Raw genomic sequence first — 22,403 nt, 5'->3', positions numbered from 1 at the left:
TAGTAAACATACGCCAGTACACATTTAAAACATTTAGATTTCATAAAGGAGAATTTAAAATAAATGCTTCTCCAGCAGCCAGTTCCTCCCCACTTTGGGTTTAGTAAACGTCACTGCGAGTGGTCTGAGAGTTGACAGACCCCATTACTCGTTCCACTGCATCCCAAATCACACCCCTGTGCTCCTGTTCCCTCCCTGTGGATGTTCCCTTCACATGTTTATCTACCTACACACATAAGAATAATACACTGACAACCCTACTTAGGAGAATACAATGCAAGCTGACCTACCAATCCTCTACCAAGTCAGTCCTGATGCTCCAGCATCTGTTTCCAGTCTTTGCCATCTTTTCTGGCAGGCAAACATGTGCCTCAGCCAAAAGCAGTGGCCAGACAGACTCATTACTTTTAGAACAAATTCTGTGTTATTGAGCACTCACCAGGCCAAAAGGCAAAGCTGAATTCCTATGCTAACAAATAATGCCCAGAGGGAGCTGCTGGGGAACACTTCACCTATCCACACCTTTTCTGGGGCTGCCAGAAACACAGCACAGGCTGTATTCCCTACTGCTTGCCTTTCCAAGTCCCCCCTTCCAGGGCCATGAAAACTGTCTGAGTGCACAGAGCACAGGACAAGCAGATTCACAGCCTGATCAGGACAGTGAAGTTTTATGTCCTAAGCTTATGCATGATGATTATTTCGATGACGTGACCATATGAACAAGCATTTAATTTTAAGGAGAAATATATGCAGCCTACTGCCTTGTATTTTGGGAGAGCCCAGCTGTCTAAGGAAAACACAAAATGTACCTACTTCAGGTCAAAGTGTGGTGTATTCAGAAAAAACATTGGTGGGGTTAACACCAGACTGTGATCCTGAAGAAGGTCTGCAATGAACTTCAATGTCTAAAAGAAATGTTAAAGAAGTCACAGGCTCTTCACCTTGAATATGGTGGAATAGTGTCTCTTCTTGAAAAACATATGCATACAGAGCCTGGGGAAGCCTTAAGAGCATCCAGACACTAAAGCCACAGAAACCTGCTTTGAGATGGCTGGGGAAATCTGAAGGTGAAGCTAATCAAAAATTTAAAAATACTGACACAGTGCCTTGCTGACACCCTGGAAACGCAGGTATACAAGTGCTCCACTTGGGCTGCAATATTCCTGTCACCACCTCAAAGGCCCTGGTGACCCTCACCTTGCAGACACATCCTAATTTGAGACCCCAGGGTACTTTTGGGAGTTGACTGGCCACCCACCAAACACCTGTGGCAACCCAGGTCCAGGGGAAGCAAGATGTGAACCATGGAGAAGAGCAAACAGGGCTGAGCAAGATCTTCTTAAACAAAGAACGAAAATATTATGTAATATCCCCTCAACCTCTTCTGTGATCAAGACAGAACGAAGAGTCCAACTGATTAATAAGTTCCACTCTCATTTCCCTGAAATTTCACGTTTCTTTATCTGTAAGAGCTCCACTCCACACTATTAACAAGGACAAAATAAGGAACTCGAGCCAAGAGATCATCATGAAGAAATCTCAGGCACACAGATAGGACAGAGATGAGAGGTACACAGCCTGTGCAGGCAGGAAGCAGACGAGGCTCAGAACAGCCTGCTTTACTTAGCATGTAATTTTAAGAAAATGGTTTTGGCCAGAACTTAGGTAATGTCTGCAGGAATAAATACTCATCTGCACACTGAGTGACAGTGACAGTACAAGCAAATCATTAATTCGGACTATACTGAGCTGATCTGCCGTAGACTTACAGCAGCTACTGATATATTTCCCCTTGCTGTGCCTTAAATTTAGCACAGCAAACGTGCACATGTGATTCCCTATGGAAAATATGCCTTTTTCACGCAGCACTTGCACAAACATTTGTGGATATACATTTGTGAGACCACCCAGGAAATGTCTGTACCTTGCTAGAGACCACCAGCTGCACCAGGCCAGCGGCCGAGCGAAGGAGGGCCACGGCATCCTGGTGGGAGAGCCCCACCAGTGACTGCCCGTTGATCATGAGAAGCTCGTCACCGGCCATCAGCCTGCCATCCCTGCAGAAACAGAGCGGGAACATGGAGCTGCAGGGTGGTTCTCCCACAGTGCTGGGCTCCAGTGGCACATGGCAGGATTTGGAGGCATGGACAACACGTGACCTTACTAAGCTAGGCTTGCACTTACCACTTAGTGTTACTTTCTAGGAAGCGGGGCTCAGAAAGGTGCCCACTTTGAGGAAATGGAATTTCCCACAATGAGGAAATCATTGTTATAACCAGGGGCATTTCACCCTCTTTGCAGGGCTGAAACCCCACAAGTCTTCTCTGTGACCCACTGGATTAGGTCAGGCAATAGCAGCAAGCCCCATCTCTGCTCCATCTCCACCCCATCAGGAACAGCAGGGCTGGCAGTGAGCACCCTGGGTTGCAAAACAGATCCCATGGGAAAGGCACATCTTCCAAAAAGGAACTTGGGGGAAAAGCCCTACAAGCCATGCGGCTCCTTAGTTTTCCCTCCAACCACCAAGGAAGTGTTTGATCTGTCTACAGTTTGGACTAAACCTTCTTCTACAAGCTTCAGTGATCAAACATAAAAACGTATTTTTAAGCTAAAAATGCCATATTCTCACCCTCACACAGTGGGAGGGCAAAACCCCTACACTTTTCTTGTGAATCCAGCTAACAGCAGGGGCCGTGGACATTCCATCACACCCACCACCATGAAGGCACCACTGTCACCTCACCTGTGTGCAGAGCCGCCTTCCTCCACATGGGTGACGATGATGCTGTGAGGGGACCGCTTCGACCCTCTGCCTCCCGTTATCTGGATTCCCAGCCCATCTGTCCCCTTCAGGATGTGCATCTTCCATATGCGGCAACCTTCTCGCTGAGAGAAAACGTGCAGAAAGTCCTTCAGTTTGGATTTGGAACACCAGGAGAGGGCTGGGAGGGTACGGGAGGAAGCTATTTAGCACCTATCTGCCCATCACCACACACCTGTATAGCCCAAGCTATACTGGTGTTTCTGCTGAGCTTTGCTATGTTAGCTGTGGTCCAAGCAAAGGAGGTGGAAAGGAGGAGGCAGCACAGAGCAGGGTCAGCACGTAGAAGTTTCCTTGCAGGGATGTTTGCAGCTTTTCTGAGCCACGCAGAGGCGCTGCTCTCAATGCCCTGATCCTTCCTGAAGCAACCAGCAGCCTCAAGCCCCTTCGCCAAAACTCAAGGATGAGCTGTGCAGGGCTGCAGAGGAGCAAGACGTGGTTCAAGGGGGACCTTGAACATCAGGTGGTGCAGCTGCTGTTGCAGCAGGCACCAGACTGGCATCACACAGTGCTTCCCTCTCCAGAGGGGTTTGCAGGATTTGAGACACAGGAAAGAAAACAACTTCAAATTATCAACTGCCAATCAAGTATTTCTTACTGGGCAGCTGTCATACAGATTGTAAATAACAAATTTACCCTCTGTGGAGAATAATTTTCAGTATGAGCAAGGTAATAAGCAATGTTCAGAACACCTTTATTGGTTTTGGTTATTTTTAATTGATGTAAAGATTTATCCAAAAAGCGGTTTACAAAATCCAGAGCAATATGAGATGCAAAACAAAACTGGTTCCCGTGAGTCCTACTGGCAGGACTGGGCACAAGGAAACACAAGTGTGACAGTATCAGTAGAGCAAAAAAGGAAAGAGAAAAGCAAGCAAGACAAGTAAAGCGGTTGCCAGGACGCTGTCACAGAGGGGAAGAACCAGGAATACAGAATTATGAAAAACCCTTGGAAGTTTTCAAGCTTGCAAGACAGCAAAATGCACAATTCGGAGGCAATTTTTAAGCTATGTGCTGTAGTCACCAGGCACCGGGTCAGCTATTTCTGACTGGGTGTGTTATGCACACAAGTAACATTCTTGCAGTACCCAAACGCCCAAGTAGCAAAGATGATTAAAATTTCATAGCAAACTGTGAAGAGCATGCACAAATTGCTGCTTGTTTCTGAGAAGGAGAACTGCTAAATATACCAGCAAACCCAAGGGTTGTGGAAGCAACCTGCAGATTTTAGGCCAGTGTTTTTCATCAGAGTATTAAGTGAATAAAATGTGCTTTTTTTTTTTTTTTTCCCTTGACCCCTGAAACTTTTAAATACAACTTTTTCAGATACAGGAACAAAGAGGTCAGTATCTACAACAATATCTTAAGAACAAAGTGAAAAATAACAAGAATAATTAATAATTATCAATACTAACATTACTAATGGGAATGTTAACATGAATATAATAGTAACAACTATGATACTAATGAATCCCAGTCCTTAGACCACAGGTAGGAGAAAAAGAAAAACCGAACCAGGTTCCTTAAGAGGTTACCCAAAAGTTTGAGCCTGAAAACATACACCTGTGGATAATTTGTTAACTTGAAAGCGTTGCAGATGTGCAATATCCCAGCAGGTTTAACTGGAATCTTCAATGCCTTGATAAAAGCCCTGCTGAGTAACAAGACATGTCAGGACAGAGGACACTTGAAAATAAATTAGACACATGAGACACTGTGTTAAATGCAGGGGCAAGAGTCAACTATATTTATCTAGTTAAAAAGCAGAACTGAGCTACAGCACGAAAATGCTTCAGAGAAGTTTTATTGCTATGAAGTACATTGCACACATAATGAAGACAGTACAACAGAGAAATACAATCTCTCTGCCTGCCCCAACCAAGCCCAAGCTGAAAGGATGATCATCCATTCTCCTCATAAGATGTCACTTTGAATGTCCCGTTCTTAAACTCAGTTTGGAAGCAGACCTTTCAATAAAGTTTAACAATGCAGTCATAAAATTGCCTTCAATGACTTGCAAAAGCTTTTGGGAACGTAAGTTACACCAAGACCCGTCGTGCAGTGCCTGGCTTGCACTCCTCAGCACTCCTCACTATCACACATTTTATTACCAAAAAAATTCCAAATTTTTTTATTTATATTCATATACAGAGCACTTAATAAGAGCAAATGGCAAGACTCTGCTGCTCTTGATGCAGGCACCCATCTCATTCCTCTTGAATGCCCACTAAAATCAAACGCCCTTGCAAAGTAATCAAAAGCACTTGCAAGCACTACGCAGTCCAGACACGGGCAGAAGAACACATCCACAATACAGACAACAAAACCATCTGGCACATGCCCAAACATGTATTTTGTTCACTCATTTTCAAATGCCACTGTCACCAACTCCCGTGTAAGAAAAGGCTGTCCCTTCAGTCCTTGGTCAGCTGCAGGCATTTCACTGGGAATAAACAACCCAGCGTCGTCGACTGGAAATCAGAACCCTTCACTGTTCTTTCCCTTTTCTTCATAAAACATTCATAGCTCTTCACTTAACCACGCGCTGAAAGCAAACGCCCCCCACCAATACACACATACCTCTGAGGGATGTCACTCCATGATTTTGAAAGCTATGTACTGAGGAGCAGACTGCCAGCCTTTCCTCAAGGCCTCTGGAGAAAGGGGGTGTCCAGCAGAACCCCCTTTCCCTCCCCATTAAGCTGCTGTGTTTTTTGTACACAGCAGTATGGGATACTTCACAGCTGGCTAAAAATGCTGCTGATTTGAATGTGCATCTTATGGGAGTCAGTCACAGGAAAGCCTTAATAGTAAAGCTCTGTGCCAATTCCAAGAATTTGTAAATGCATTTAAATTTTACTTAAAGCTGGTTTTGTTGAGTTATTGGAGACTCTCAGGTTCAACTACACAAAACTTAAATGCTTTAAAATATAAGAAAAGGGAAAAAAAAGTAGTAATAAATGTGGGTTTTTTTGAAAATTTTTGAAGTACCATATTTTCAAGCTTTCCTTCATGAACAAAAAGCCTACAAGCTCACTTAGTCTTTAAATGAAAGCTAGGATTCTGGTGCATTCACTCCACTCCAGAGACTTGCAATACCCAAAGGAAACTCCAAGTGTAGTTAGATTTGGCATTTTGCAGGTATGATGTCACTGCCCTTGGAGCTTGCTTAATCCCTGCCCAGAGGATGAGTTTAAATGCTGACTGGTCTTCTTTGATCGGCTGCACGATTCCAGTTGCTGCTCAGGTGCTGTCAGTTCCACGTTTCTATTAAGAGCTGAATTTTCTCATCCTCTCAGTATAGTTCTCACAGCTTCACTTACAAATAACTCAGAATAACCTCCCCCCAGCTTTGTTCACCAGTGACACAAGAAATCTGCACATGTCACAGCTCTTGGTGCAAAAACACTTCAAGCACAAAGCACAGATGAGCTGATGCCAGTCCAGTCTCAAATTCCAGAAATCCTCATGAAGGGTGGAGAGCAAGGCACTACCAGCTCCTACTGAAGCCAGGGACCAGGTGATATCCAGCCTTGGTTACTCCTTAGGAGACTAAACTATATCCCTTAACCAAAGACAGGTCACAAGCACTGTGTGCAGCACTTGAGAACAGGCTCACGACATAACATGGGATGAATACTTGTATATGATGATCTAAAAAATATCATGCAGTTCACCTGAGATTTGGCCAGGATGGACTCTCAGAAAGACATGCTTGCTTTGAGAGCTTCAAAGGAATAAGAAGCAAAAATTAATTGTTAGTGACTTGAACAAACCTTGACTGCCCAGATCCACCCGATGGACTTTGCTTGTAATCCCAGGCAGCAGCAGCCCTGCCTACATGGATTCCTCCCAACAAAGGATTTCATGGACATGATGAACCAATATTTGTCAAAGTCAGTCTCAGAGAAGGAGATGAGATTGGGTCATCTCTTGAAATCCCTTCCAGACTTGCATTTTTTTACTTCCCTCACACAGCAAGCAGAAACACAAATAGTCAAGTCAGGCTGCAGCTGAACTAATGGCTAATTTCTGTTCTCTGCAGTTACATCACTCTTAGTGACTCAACTTTCCTCCCAACTTGGCTCTTTCAAAGCAGGCAGCCCTTTCGACCAGATTTTTCCACTTGAATCGGATCAACTTCAAAGTGCCTAGGTTACAAATAATTAAAATGTTTTAAAAGACATTATGAATATTCCGCTAGGATTAATTGCAAAGTGGGGGGCTCAGAGGGGAAGGGTCATTTTATGTAACAGACCACAAGTGAGAATAGAGAATACAACTGGCAGCTTCCAGTGGGTCCCCACAGGCCATTTTTCTCCACTGTGAAGCCATTGTGCATCAAGCAGCCTCTGCTGAGAGCAAGCGTACATCTGGAATAAACTAAGAGTGCTGCAGATCAGAAAGGGAGCGCGCTGCCAGCACGACGTGGGGAAGCTTGCCTTCCGCCTGCTCCGAGTGCACACCATCAAACGCTCCATTTCATAAGCACATCATTAATAAAACAAAAAGGAACGTTTTTCCTCCGAGTGTCGAGGAAAATAAATAAATAAATGAGCAAAAGACATTGGAGCCATTCTTTCCCCCGCGTCTCCTTCACTAGCTAATTGCAGGGGATTTTAAAGGGGTTTGACTTATTTTGACTGTGCTCTGTTCAAGAAGCTGCAAATCTGTGTATACAAAGGCTTTGAAATCTTTAATAAAAGACAAGCTTGGCAGGAGCAAGGTGTAAACAAATGGAAAACAGAAATGCTGTAAGTAGTTAAAAAGCCAGACAGTAAAATGGAAAATGTAAAATAGTTGTCTATGAAAAAGCGCTTTCTGTCACAGCAGCAAACCTGATGTAAATATGTAAAAATTTTAAAACAAAAACAGAGATAAGCCCTGATAAGAATATCAATAACCATGCAAGGTCTGTATGCACACACTGACTGACTGACATGGACCTGAATGCAGCCCACGGGATGTCTCCCTCCCTCCACAATTCAACATGGATTTTTACCGTCTGTCTGCAGGGACCAGTTCCCACTTACAAACTTCACAGGGTTTCCCATTTGGAATAGCAGAAGTAAACAGTGAGATCTTCCTCACCAGCCACAAAGCTGCTCTGGAAATGCAACACTGAAGAGAAAGTTCCAAGTTCCATGCATTATAAAAATTTACTTCAATAAGCTTCACAGCAGCTGGCAACCAGCACATTGATCACAAAGAGCTGAAAACCAGCACAAAATGCCCCAAACAGAAACGCATGACATTCAGACCTGCAGTGCAACAACCTTCTTTACATCAACAGGGAGAACATTGGGATGGCCATACCAGCACATACCACTGCCCAGCATCCTTCACTGATGTGGGATAAATTAAAGATAAATTAAAAGCACTACTCCCTGCCCCACCTTGGATCACATCACGCCTCCTCCCACTATGCCCATACCCCAGCAGGCAGGTGGGACAGACAGATGGTAGCTGGGGAATTATCTTGCACCATCACACACCAAGTGAGCAGCTTGAATGTGTCAGTCTCAAGATACAGTCAAAAGCCATCACTCTTCACATAGCAGATATTAATGTGAATGACTCAGTACCAGAAAATCATGCCAAAATCTGATTTTTGCAGGTTCGTAACAAAGCAATTATTTAATTAGTGGATAATGAATGAATTTTTTGTCTGATCTTAGCCAGGTTATTTTTAAGGTTGGTCTGACAGCAGGACTCCTGCTTTCATCTACTACCCTGGGTTTTGTTTTCATTGTTGCACAAGCAAGCTAAACAACTCCATGATAAATCAAAAGCAGGGGAGGAAAAAAATCTTAAATTTCTTCATCAATAAATAATTCCAAGACAGGAGTTCTTTGTCCATCCTTGCTGCCTATGAAAGCTTATTAACACTGAACCACTGAAGCCTTTGGCTTCTACATCTGGATGATGCAAGCCATACACTGTGTGTCTCCTACACTACTTAAAAGAGGGGGAAAATTCCCAAACCTAACAGGAATTACACAGCATTGACAATATGAACTCTCCATGTCCTCAAATTAGGAGCCAGGAGCACAGACACAACTGTGATTGTGTTCAAGTGTTGGTTCCTGATCTCACAAGTCCCCTTGTTTGGACAAACAGCCGCCAGACACTTGGCATCTTTTCACTGAAATATGAGTACTTTCCCTGTGAAAAGAGAAGTGTCCTAGGGGATGAAGCCTGGGGAACAGTAAGAAGCAAAACATACCCTCCCCCAAACACAAACACATCATTAAAACACACGAAACAGGCAGCAGAGCAGCGTGGATGAATATTCCACAACTTAAAACAAGACGGTCACCCAGGGATCCATCTGCTGAGACAGACTGCTTGTTGACATCATCTCCTTGGCAAGGACTTTAAACATTTTATCAGCCAGTGCAAGCACCTGAACTATACCATCACCCCTTACAAAAGTCTGCTGGAGTCATTTGTCATCCTGAGCCATCACCATTTGGATTGCACCTCCCTGAGCTGTTCCACTCTTGCCATCAACTGAATCTTAACTGTGAGATCAGACAAAGGATCTTCTCCTCTGTCTCTGGCCCTGGGGGGCTTCTGCCTCGCAATTGCCCTGAGGAGCTCAGGCTTTTAAAGGGTTACAGGTGTTTGCACTCCACTGAGTACCTGACCCAGTCTCATGCTCTTACTGGGCCATAGGGAATGGCTGGTTGGTTAGTCTGAAGTTTCTCATAAAACACCCTTGCAGCCTGCAATAGGATTAAAGCCCAGCCTAGAGGAGGTCACCACACTCTGATGTCAGCCAAAGAGCGGTCTCTCATGGGGACTGGTATTACATCTGTCCACAACAGGAATCTTTTGGGTTTGCTAAGTGCTTTCAGCACTCTGCCTCACAAATTAAGTGTATGTAGCTTTATAATTCCAACAAACACCTGAAACATTACAGCACTTAAGCAAACAGCGTACTCTATTTTTAGGCACATCCACTTGGTTTCAACTATTGGCATTTAATGATTAAAACATAAAATGGTGTGAACTTACATTTCAGCTAAAGCTAGGCATTTGCATTTCAGTTGTGAGTTTGCTGTTTCTTTAACATAGTACACAAAATATTAAAAAAAAAAACCCCCGAACACCCACTTTCTGTGTAGGTGGGAAATGCTTTCACAGTGGTGCTCTCACCTATGGTTTTTGATAGCTTGAGTATGGTTGAGACCTCCTGCAATATAACCTCAAACATTCCTGTGCTGCCTTTGGGGACAGCTCATTCCCAAGAGTGAGGACCTCATTTCAAGGTGACACAGTAAAACCAACACACTGTAACTTATCCATTTCCAGACTATCTCTACATCCAAGCACCCTTGGAAAATTCAGAACAAAACAAGATAAAAGGACTGGTTGCTATTCAAAATTAAAATCTACAGCACCACAGCTGTAGCTATCACTTAATCACAGCAAAGGCAAGCAGAATCATAAGTCAGTTGAAAAAATCTGGCAGCAAGCAACTTAACCCCAGAAAATTGTGACAATTGCTGTTTTATGACGAGGTGGGATATAACTGGCAGCAAAAAATATTAACTGTAATTTCACTGCTAGTTACATCAAAGCACTTCCTAAAACCCCAAGCAAAAACAAGGCCAAGTTTTGTAAGTGCTGTACAGCTACAATTAAAAGACAGCCCTTGTCCCTCAGAGAGTTTACAACCCAAAACAGGCAACAAAGAGGGAAGACAAGCTTATCACAGTGCACATTAAAACTTCAAGACAGTAGATAGCCTCGGGATCAATGTTAATGAAAGTTGGAAGAAAACACAACAGATAAAAAGACATTAAGAACTGAATCAGATTCTGAGGAAGGCCTTTACATGACTAAAAGTATCTACATTAACACCTAAAACCAGTGTTACTTATGTCTAAATCATGCATCATAAGAATCCTATAAAAGCCTTGATGAAACAGTAATTACTGCTTAGGTTGCCAAAAAAATTGACGTAAAGCAACTTAGCTACAGTAGCTGTACTGGACTACCTTGCTCACAGTAAGTTTTTCATTTTGGTACAGCAAAAGGGTGAGAATTTTTTTTCCCCATCAATTTTAACAAAATAGTAAAATGCTTAAAGCCATTGCATTATCTCAAGCCTCATGTTTTGATTCCTGTAATGTGCTATTAGCCTTCCTCTTCTGCTAGGCAAGATAAGGAACATTTTCCACTAACCAAAAGTCAAGGTAATGCTGGCATTTACCAACACTAATTGGCAAGAACTGCTATAGAAAGGCTGTCAGCCTTCCTTAACTGCAAAGTAAAATGCAATTCAAAAGCATTCATCCCCACCTGAGATGAGCCACGTCAGTAAGAAAGCAATGATGGGCCTGAAGAATGAAGAGAGCTGCTGATAAAATGTACCATGCAGTTGGAGCAGTAAAAAAGGAAATTCTGGCTGGTTCTCTACATACACACAAGTCTGTGTGCACCTGTGTACAAGCTCACATGTCTGGAGGGGGCTGTGGTCCATGCAAGCTGGGCTCAGTTGCGCTGTAAGAGCAAAGCTGGCTAGGCAGGCACACTGCTCTGGTGGCTGTGACCAGAGTAATGGGGTTAACAGCATGGAGCCAAGATCCTGAAGCACCGCCATAACCCAGACCTACCCAAAACCTCTAGAAGGCAAGGCATTGAAGTTCCCTTGCTATCCCCTTTCTCTCCTTTTGATAATAGATGGCACACTGACTTTAAAAAAGCATCTCACACAGTTGCCAGGGCCACTGGATGCTGATCTGTTTCCATCCTGGAAAGGCATCCCACCACAACCCCACCCCACAGTGCCTCCACCACCACCCACGACACCCTGAACTCCTCCTGTGCCATGTATCTCTGGCACTGGAGAAATACTGAAATGCACAGTCCCAGCCCCTCTTACCTGCCTCCATTAACTATTAAAGCACTTTCACTCAGCCCAATGTCCTGTAGACAGTTTCCACCAGTCACTGATAAATTTGGATCTGGATTCCAAGCCCTTAAAAATTTGGATACTTACAAAGAAGTAAGAGGATTCAAGAGCATTATGGGGGTGTCTTGGTTTTGCTCCTAACAGCTGGCTTTTAAAGGGCTTTCAGAGCATCCTGCTGGGGCAGGAAGAAGCCAAGGTGGCCAGTCTGTTCTGGTACAACTCATCTTTGTCCAAGCTCCCTCTGGCTTAATCAGTGAAAGCCTCTCATCATGCCAGCCAAACCTGGATCAGTTTAAGTCCCCTTTGACAACCAGACTCCCGCCCCTCACATGCCTAATCTGGTCTTTGCAAACCTCAGTCCTACTTCTGATCCCTGCCCATGCCAGCTGTATCTGGCCATCTCTGGGTACTCCTTAGGGGCTGAGCGGCTACAGAAGCAGTCTGCAGGTCTTCCAAAAACACCACGACAGAGAAATTGAGAACAAAACGGAGGGATTCTGTCCTACCAGTCAACACACTGAAACCACGGGACTGGTATATTGTGAGGAAACCTCACAGTTTCCTTTTCTTTATCATTTTTAATGGACTCCATCAGACCCTTCCCATATTCCTCTTCCATCTGTGCCTGTATAATTACCAGCCTGCAAAACTACACCCTGTCTCAGGCCACTGAATAAAACAAGTAAACTTTGATATCTGTATTTAAGCTCCCCAATCTTCCCAGGATGTGATGGATCATTACTCCAGCTCAGAGATTGCCTAATCTTAAATCACTGCCCTTGACTCCCACTGCTGCTAGCCTGGGTCCTCTCCAAGGTCAGGTCTGGTTTCCAGATCTTAGAGATCTTCCTGCCAGGCAGATACACAGCTTTGCTGCTTTGAATCCCCACATTTTTAAAAGGCATTTATGTTCATCCTAAAAATATTGCAGCATAACTTAACCACCTGTAAACATTAAATGCTGCCTGCTAATTGACAGGTACAATATTTACTGAGGGTTACATACCAGCAGACAGCCTAGCAGATTTGTTTATACATGGTGATAGCAATGCCAAGTGCAAGGAGAGAAGATCAAGATCTGAAAGATGAAAGCAAGCCTGAAGAAGGGGACTGGCACATGCACACAAACCAGTAACACAGGAATCTCCTGGCAGGTTCACTTGACAAACAGTATTCCTCTTGCCTGTTTCACAATCCAGCATTGCTGTTGTGAGCCGGAGAGAAAATGGCAGAACAACCCCGTGCTTGTGGGAGAAATGCCCTGAAAGCAAAGGCACTGAAATGACATGTGGATGCCTCAAAAGCACTCCCAGCACAACATGCCCTAGGCACTGGCCATGAGCTGGCCACTGGGATCAGCACAGCAGTGGCTGAAGACATGCAGATCAACCCAACCTCTTATCTCTTATTTTGGTTACAACAACTTCAAACTAACTTTCTACAGAGAGGAAAAAAAAAGGTTATTTTCCTGGACTACACATTGCAGTTTCAGTAATGCTCCAATCTGCCTCCTGGGGTGGAAAAAGAGCAATGCAGAGGACCAGCAAGGTCCTCCCACATCCATGCAGGTCCCCAAGCGGCTTCTCAAAGCCTTTCCTCCCACCTGCAGCCAACCTCTTTGTCCGCCACAGGCTGCCTCTCCCCCTTGAAAGCAAATATAGTGCTCCCCAAGGGCACATGGCTGACAGCCCTGGATAGTCAATTAGTCAACATGTGGAGGAGATGGCAAGCATGGGGCAGGCAGTGGGGATGGAGCTGCTTTCCCCACGGAGAGGGTGCCCTGCCAATGCCCCTTGTCCCTGCTCAGGAGGAGATAACTCATCCTGCAGCTACAGGAGGTTTGGCTCACTCTTTGAAGCCTGGAAGGAGGCTGCAGCTTCTGACAGGACATCCTGGATGCCGTTTCCAAAAGGCTCCTGACACGACTGGATCTCATATGCCTGAGTGCCAGGTCACGCTTTGAAAATGGAGCTGTGAGATCTGAGGCTCCCAAGTGTATTTACTCCTTACCTTTTTTCCCTTTTTTTTTTTTTTTTTTTTTTTAACAGGACACAAATAATTTTGAAAATTTTATTCACCATCCCAATTCAATACTTATTAAGAAACTGAAGTAAGCCACTCATTACTCTGATAGCAGCTACCCCACAGATGCTGTTAAGTGATGGGCTTCTCTAAGGACCCCTGGTCTTTAAAAAGCAAAGGATGAGCTAGGCACGTATTCAGGCTCCATCTATTCACATTTCTCCTCATTCAACTGTCAGGAAAACGTAATTAGTACTGACACAGACAGAGGTCATATTTCTAAGCAAAATATTAGGGGGGGAAGGAAATAAGAAAAAAAAAGAAGCAATTTTACTAAACGACACTACACCACAACTGAAAAGATTATAGCTCTTGAATTTTTCCAGTGCCTCAGCTATGTTTTTACGTTTTACAAAGCCATCTTGTATGTGCTTTGCATTAAAAATGTATTTATTGCTCACATTGATATATATATATGTTCTGAATTTAACAATTTACTCCTCAGACCAAAATGATTCAAAACATCAAGGTAGCCCTAGAACAAGATGGCTCTGGATCAAAAGCTTCTTTTTTTTTTCACATATATATATTTTTGGCTTTCCACTTCAAAAAAAATGTCTGATCAACTTCATTTATAACATGTGTTTAATTAGACATCTTCAGAACAGATTCAGCAAGTTTTTATATGGACCAGAGCTTTCAAAATACCAAATGATTCACTTATTTATTTTTAAGCTTTTAATGTTTTCTTTCAGAATGACTACAGTTATGAGGCTTGCAAGAACACACACACAAACACCCTACCCTTTCTGTTGCACCATAAAATCCAACATGTCTCACTGATGTGAAGAGCAAGTTTTTGCAATTATGCTTCTTTAAAAACCAGAGCTTTTTTAAAATTGCTTTTAGCTCCTACGAAGTACTTTAAATTAAATTACTGTAACTTCACAACCGCGATCACCACTACCCTGGAGTAGTGCTGAGGAGCACTCATTCAGAGGGCACATTTAATCCCCTGCTTTTCTCAACAGAATTTAGTGATGAGATGTCCACTCACAGTGCTTTGTCACCAGCTTTGAAGTCTTAAAACCAAAACCAGCTGCTGCAGCCAGCCCCAAGCTCAGCAAAGTAGCCTTCATCTGTTTATACTATCAGTGCCTCTGGAAAGATTGGCAGACAGTGCTTCTGATGATAGATGCATACTGAAACCTGATCAAGGCTTGGGTTATTTTCCTCCATCCAGAAATGCTGCAATTCTAGACAAGCAACAAACCCCAAGATCTCCATTAGGACAAAGAGAGAAGCAATGAAAGCCCCGATCCCACTGTCGTCCCAAGTATTAACAAATTGTCCATCTCATCAACTCTGAGCAAAATCCACAATTACTTCCATGTGGCTCCCAGACACTGACCAAATAAGTTTTGTAGCACAAATACATGCAACGTGGTCTGGTGCACCAAAAAGGGAAGCTTCAATCCCAATGTTAACATCATTGTAAGGTGACATCAAGTTCAAGCAGAGCTAAACATGAAGCCTCAAAGGACAAAATTACCATCTTCTACTGACACCGCCTGCTCCAGTGTTGTAGGGTCATGAGTTGCCTCAACAAAAAATCCTAAGGCCAACTCTGGCAGGTCAAGAGATTGAAGGACCTTCCCCTCCAACAGAGATGGAGTATGACAGAGGTTTCCAACAATTATTATTTAACTCCCCAATCCTCCTGCCCCGTTTTAAAACCCCATCCCACAGCTGCGTACCCTGACAGCTTGTTTTGTCACCTACAGGGTCAGCCCAAGGCCAGAGCATTGAAACAAGAGAACTGATTTGAGAAATCAACCTAATTTGCTTGCATACCTGCTGCTTCCTTCTCTAGAAGGAACAAAGCAAACATACCTGGGCAGCCTGGTCCCCAATGTCTGGCATGCCACCATCTGACAGCCGGCCCCGGTACGGTGCCCCGGTGCCCTGGTGCTGCTCTTCCCCGTTGCTTTCTGCTTCAGAGGTCTCTGGCTGAGCAACCTCCACCTCCATCGGGGTGCAGTGCCCATTCCCGTGCTCTGAGCCCAGCTTCTCCTTGCTGTCCTTGCTGCCTGGTGTCCTAGTGATGACCCCAAACTTCCTGGTCCTTTTCCCATTTTGAGCAGCTCTTTCTCCGGGCTCGGGGCTGGGCTTGGCTTTGGGATCACAGCTGTTGCTGTTGTTGCCGTTGGAGGGAGGCAGAGGGGCTTTGCGCTTGATGCGGCGCAACATGATCAGGTAGACGAAGCCGCCATTCCAGCACTGCTCGGCCAGGTAACTGCAAGGAAAGGGATGCGTGAGGATTGCCAACCACTCACCCCGCAGCGCCTGCGTCCCACCCCGGCATCCCAGCACACTGCGCCCTGTGATGTTCATGCACTGTCTCAGCCAGCTGATTACCTGATGTATGGACACGTTAGGACAACTCGAGGCATTGGCAAATGCTCTCTTTCCTCAGTATTGGAAGAAAATACCAGGAATAAAAAACAGCCCTACCAGCCACCCAGGCTGATCCCACCACAGCGTAACGTGACAGCTGGTAAATGCCACCAGTTCCCATGACCCTGACCTCCATACCTGCAGCACAGCAACATAGAAAGGTGGAATAAGGAAAGCAAAGCAGAGAATGTTTCCAGCAGAGAATTAAAATAAATATCTTCTAAAAAAAAATTGAAAATCAGGCAGGCTTCATTTGTGCAGCAGCCCACAGAGCATCTGCATCTGAAATGAGCCTCCTTACTGAAACTAATCTTCTGTTTCAGAATACGTACATGCTTTGAAGGCCTCAGGGAAAACAAAAAATCAGCCACTAGGGTAAGCAGGTGATGCCTTTTCCTGGTCTTAAAATCAAGAGTCATACATGGTTAGAAGGGGAAAAGGGATTTTACCTTGGTATTTATTTTAAGGATCCTTAGGTGCACACGTCCAGGTCACGTGCATTGAAATGCACCCCACAGAATGCCCACCCCAAAAGATCGGGTATGACATTATAGGTTTTTATTAATTAGCATATCTATTAAAGATTCTCTAATGAGAGGCTCAAGTGAGCCCCCTACCCAAGGAACCTTCCCCTGGATGGTTCTATCTTAGTTTACAGAATGTGTTCTGGAGAGGACCTTGGGGTCCGGGGCACACTGATCCCTAGCTAAGAAGCTTCTAAAATGTTTAGTCTCTTAGCTTGACAAACAAGTCCAAGAATGTAGGCAAAAAGCACTAGGAATACAGAAGTTGTAAAAAAGGTGTAACACGGGTATAAAAGAAAAGGCAAAAAATCTTCATGGCATCACAGGCACAGCACCAACGGCCCCAGTACAGCAAAGCATGGCACTACAAGGCATCCCAACTTCTTTATAGGGACATGGAAATCAGGTGGGTTTCCTTCATAGCAAGCATATTCCAGTCAAAACAGGGGCCAAGTGATCTCAGCTGTGCAAGGAGCAGCCCCCAGGTTCTCCTACCAGAGCAACACATCGGCTCCGCTCCCGAAGTCTCTGGACATGCCTTGGAGCAATTAACATTTCTGCTTCAAACAAACCCTCTGTGACCTTACAGAAACTGCACTCACTGATGCAAAAGGGGAATCTAACTTCATGCCTCTCTTAGGAAAGGATATACCTCAACCCAAATTCTTGAAATATTTGGGTTCTGAGCCAAGGGTGTAACCAACTGAGAGTACAAACAAGCTGGAATTTGTACATAGCAGGTTTGTATGTGCCCTTTCACACTAATTTAGGCCCCAAAACTATATTGCCTTTCTCACTAGTGGAGGCAGCATGAACTTCCCAGAGCATCAAATAAGCCTCTGCTACAATGATCTCTTCACTAATATGGAGCAGCTGCTGAACCTACAGCTTTTAGTGGAGATGAGAAGCTAGGTGTGGAGTTGAACCATAGATCATGAGAGAAAATAGCACAGCACTTGCGCTTGAGAGAGGAGGAACCACTCAGGAGTCTGCCACCAAGTTTTTTCCATCCCTGCTGCTTGTAGGCTAATTTTCCCTTTCCCTGTCTTGAAAGTTGTTTGGCCTTAAAATAAATCCTTCAAACATAATCCTGCACAGAGGTGACTTAACGGCAAAACAGGAAAAGCAGCTATGATAACCCCTGAAGCAAACGAGTGAGGAAAGCACTCTCAACTACTCAAAGTAATCCAGACCAGCCTGGCAGTGGCTGGAAGTAACATAATGGGTGTGTGTTTCTGATCAGGGACAAGAGCTGGTATTTTCACTCCACTTCTTCCCAAAGCTTCAATATCCCCCACAGACAACATCAGCATTCAAATCACTTATATTTAATTAGGAAGACTGATGTTCAAATGAATACCACAACTAAATAACCTTAACAGCAGCCCTGGAGCAACAGACGGGAAGGACAAGTATGCTTGCTGTGCCAAAGTTCCCAGTGAATATAAACTGAACTCCAACTCCCTGGACAGTCCTTTCAGTTTTCACCAGGCAATCCTTTTTTCCTCCCCCTTCTCCAGACATAAAGAGTATTTAAATAAAGCCCTAAACCCATCTTTTTCCAAATGGCTGAAATCAGACAGCCAACAAGCCCCAGCGGTTGAGAAGTCTCTGCAGCAAAGGTCAGCTGTCTGGGTGGCCACAAGGTGACACTTGGCTCTGGGGACACATGAAGCTGGCAGGACCTGAAGGGTTAGCCAAAAAAAAAAAAAAAATCGTGAACTAAGATGGAAGTATTTTTGATTATAAAGTTAAAAGAAGAATTCTTTTAATCAACTGAAAAGGGGCAGTTCTGTTCCAGAAACAATATGGGCTGCCTGTTTTTCACATTTATCTTTCAACTCAAATTTCAAGGCAGCCAGTAAAGTTGATTAAAATTCATGACTTTTGCTTGCAGCAATACCACTGCACTCTGATCCATCACACATAAGCCTGATAGCACTGCTTCTCCTGGCACATGGAAGCAGGAAGGCAGCCCCTCTTCCCATAGTCGTGTGGCTTGCGTGGGTGCTGCCCACCCTGTCTTTACACAGTGTCAAGTCTGTCTGACTTGTTTCTGTGCAGGTGCATGTATATGGGGCTTTTTGAAACACCAGTCTCTGAAAACCTGTATTTTTTAATGCCAGCAACCAAGTGCATGCATATCAACTACTTGATTTAGGAAGTAAGGGGAACAAGAGGGAACTTAGCGTATGTCCAAATAAAGTAATTCTAGAGAGGCAAAAATAATTTACTGTTTCACCTCCGCTCACGGCACATTTATTCTGTTCATAAAGTGTAAAGCTGTAAGAAAAAGGGAGGGTTTTCTCCTATCCATTCTTCATACACAATCATCCCTCCAGTCTGAGCAGGGTTACAGCAAGTGGTTATAGGTGCAGCTGCACTGAAGTCAACAGAGCTGTGCTGATTTACTCCATATGTTGAGATGGCCTGCATGTTCCAGGCATGCAGCCTGTAGTAACTCATGGGTTTATGTCTTCTTGAGTACTTCTCAGCAGTTCAAAGAACACAGTAAGTTTCCATGAGGAAAAAAATAAGTATTCTCTGGGTCAATGAGACATCTTCGCATGGCAGCAAGCCACTGCATACATCAGATCATGTCAGGTATTTCTGGACAGGCTAAGTCCTGCTGAGACCAGTGATGCAGTAAGTGGCATCATTTTCTCAAGAGTTTGTTTCAAACCAAACAGCAGGAAAACCAGCACTGATATAACATGAAACTCTTACCACAAGACAGGAGCCAAGAGGAAGATAATATACTAAGAAATTGTGGTCATTTTATTGTATTGCCCTCCCAAGACAGGGATGATGGTAACCAAGGAGCCTGAGCCACCTGTAATTTCTGCTAAGTATGTGCCACCTACTTAGCTGGCTTCCTTTTCTTCCTTTGCCATTTCTTTGCTGTTTAAGTAAAAAGCCAAAAAACACCAGGGAAGCACAGAAAGCTCTCAACATTTTGTGCAAAGAACAGGTAAGGTTGTATTAAATGAGTGAGAACCTTACGATTTTAAATTGTTTTCTATCAATCCAGGAGCATCCCATTCCAGAAAGGAGTAGTGGGATGGACTCAATAAAATGGAATTATGCAGTCTCTGGACAGCAGAAAACAGCAAAAAGACAGACAGGACCCCAAATCCCCCTTCTCAAGGGGTTTAATGTGTACAATGCAGACAAACTTTTTTTTTAGATTTGGTCCCTGTAGAGCACTCAGAGAGATTTTAGCAATCAGTACACCAACAGTGTCTCAAGGCAGAGCAGGATCAGAGCTGATGAGCACATGCAGCAGCTCTCTGCACAGGTGTGGGGAATGAGCTGCAACCTCCCAGTTGTCACTCAGTTTGAACACAGACCTCAGCTTGGACGGAGAAGGTGTGTGAACAAAGAACATCCCTAATTCAGCTTTGATTGATCTAAATTTATTGAAAAATGAGACACTCTGTTTCTCACTTTGGTTTGCACGGGATGGAATAGGTTTTGGTGAAAGCCTTAGATCTCATACACCAGCTAAGAAACCTTGGACAGATACTCCAGCTGCCACCAAATCGCAACACATAACTAATTCTATTATCACTGATTTTAAGAATACAAGAGATTTTACTAGCTGATCATACATCTATTAGTATCAGCTATCAAACCAAAACATTTTACCAGCAGAATACCCATTCACATTTTCTGTATTTTCCAGTTTTTGCAAGGTAGTGTCAAATCTCCCTGGCACAGCTGGGAGTCCCCTCAGAGACTGCAGCATCATCGCCACAAAGAGGATCTGAAAAAAAAAAATCACTGAAATACTGGCTTGGAAACATTTCCCACTAGCATGCTCAGAAGGAAGGACCACCCAGCTGCTTCTGCTGCTTTGATCTCACCCTGGCACCAGGGCTGGTAAAACCCCAACCCATCTAAAATGTAACCCTTAAGCAGTGGGGAAGACTTGATCTTCTCTGTAGTAGAGAAACCATGAAAATGTTAATAATCTTTAAAACCAGAAGAAAGCTGTTTTACACTTGAAACAGAGCTGGAAAGTTACCTCTTGCAAAGCTCAACCACAGGCTGGAAAATGCAACCTGTAGCTGGTATCAAGAGACATTTAATACCCTTTTTGTATCAGAGCAATAAAGACAGAGACACACGTTCACTTTCTTGGGAGACTATTTTGAGTTATTCAGCCAAATCCCATTTCTCCCCTACACAGCTGAGCTGACTGCTGTGATCACAAGAACTGATAAACTCACTGAGTTTATTCCAGCTTCCTTGGCACACACGTGAAGTGTCAGACTCGGAAGTAGCGTCTTGGACTAAGACAGTCATTTTTTCTTTATATATATATATATATATATATATATATATATATATTTGAGTGTGTGCATGTATAAATACAAAGATTTACTGACTTGACAAGAGCATGCTGTGACAAGCTCTCTGTCACATCCTATCTCACTTGAACAAATGCAGACAGCCACACTGAGCCATGGAAAAACCAAAGCAGATCCAGCAGCCATAAGAAAGCATCTGGATCCACTTTAGGGTCAGAAATATTGAAGTATGTTTATTTTACACTAATAATACTATTTAGCATTTCTCCAGAAACCTTCATCCTGATAGATCAGAAAGTGCTTTGGAAATGATACACACAGAGCATCACTGACATCTCACTAGCCAGCCCATTGTGCGGCTCACCAAGACACGGAGCAGAAACCTCAGTCGAGACGACCACTTTCAGAGCCCCTGCTTAGCCCTCAAGGGACCTATAATGTCCTTTGCAGGACAGGCAGACCACAAATTTTTATGCTCTTCTCAGAAGGACTTTGGCATGGTAAAATGTCTTGAAACTCAATCTTCTCCAGGCTGGAAAGATGAAGGGCAGTGCAGATCCTCACAGAACTGAAACCTCCAGCCCCAAGGGGGATTTTAAAAGCTAAACTTAACAAACCATTCATTTCTCCATGACACCTGCAAATGAGCTAACCTGCTTTTCAGGTAAGGCAAATTAATGACTAACAGTGACTGATGGAAGGGCACCGGGATCCTGACAAAACCCCCACCTCCCTGCTGTCACTGTGCAAGAATACCTGTCCCACTGAGGACTGATTTTGGCAAGCACCAATGGAAGCTTTCCACAGATTGCCACATCTTCAGCCAGGAGTCAAGCCTGCCTTAATGCCTGCAGGCAAAGGGAAACACCAACCTACAAAGTCCTGGGCAAGCCTTGCTACATCCAAGTTTGCAAGAGGTTCCACCTCCTGAGAGCTGCAAGGACACCCCATGAGCAGCCCTCTCATCCACCTCCTTGGAGGACTACGCTCTCCAGCCATAATTTATCTTAGCAGAAAGCAATTGGTAAACTTGGCTGTTACTTCAACACAGTCTTGGGCACAGAGCTGAAGCACACCAGGAATGAGCTTGATCCAGTATCTCATCACCAACAAGCCCTTTCCTGCCCCAGGCTCTGCAGGCAATGGCACATACAAGGGACACAATGTTCTCTGCCTCCCTTAATAAGCATGAGGAAGGGCAGAACAGGCAAAGGAAAAGTCAGTCACAGAGCTCAGCTACTAATCACACCCAGGGCGGGCATTCAAACAGCCCAGGGAACACAAAAGGTGCTCCTATCTCCCTTTCCAGGATGAGCAACCCTCAGCTTGTGGCCAAGGTTAAG

The 22,403-nt window shown here is 44.1% G+C and overlaps 1 protein-coding gene across 1 annotated transcript in view; it reads right to left on the bottom strand.

Annotated features, from left to right (window-relative positions):
• Window positions 1-22,403, bottom strand: part of PDZD2 (PDZ domain containing 2) — a gene marked incomplete at its 5' end in the record, with an annotated part of 135,253 nt that overhangs the window by 48,356 nt on the left and 64,494 nt on the right. Inside the window, 3 exons of the mRNA XM_082302084.1 lie at window positions 1,925-2,057; window positions 2,744-2,886; window positions 15,660-16,062. Of these exons, the coding sequence (XP_082158210.1) occupies window positions 1,925-2,057; window positions 2,744-2,886; window positions 15,660-16,062 (679 nt within the window). The remainder of the gene's footprint in view (window positions 1-1,924; window positions 2,058-2,743; window positions 2,887-15,659; window positions 16,063-22,403) is intronic.

Source organism: Coloeus monedula (assembly GCF_965178545.1).
Source record: "Coloeus monedula genome assembly, chromosome: Z".
Taxonomy (NCBI): Eukaryota; Metazoa; Chordata; class Aves; order Passeriformes; family Corvidae; genus Coloeus; species Coloeus monedula.
The sequence above is the reverse complement of the archived record's forward strand: the minus strand, read 5'-3'. Positions and strand labels throughout refer to the sequence as shown.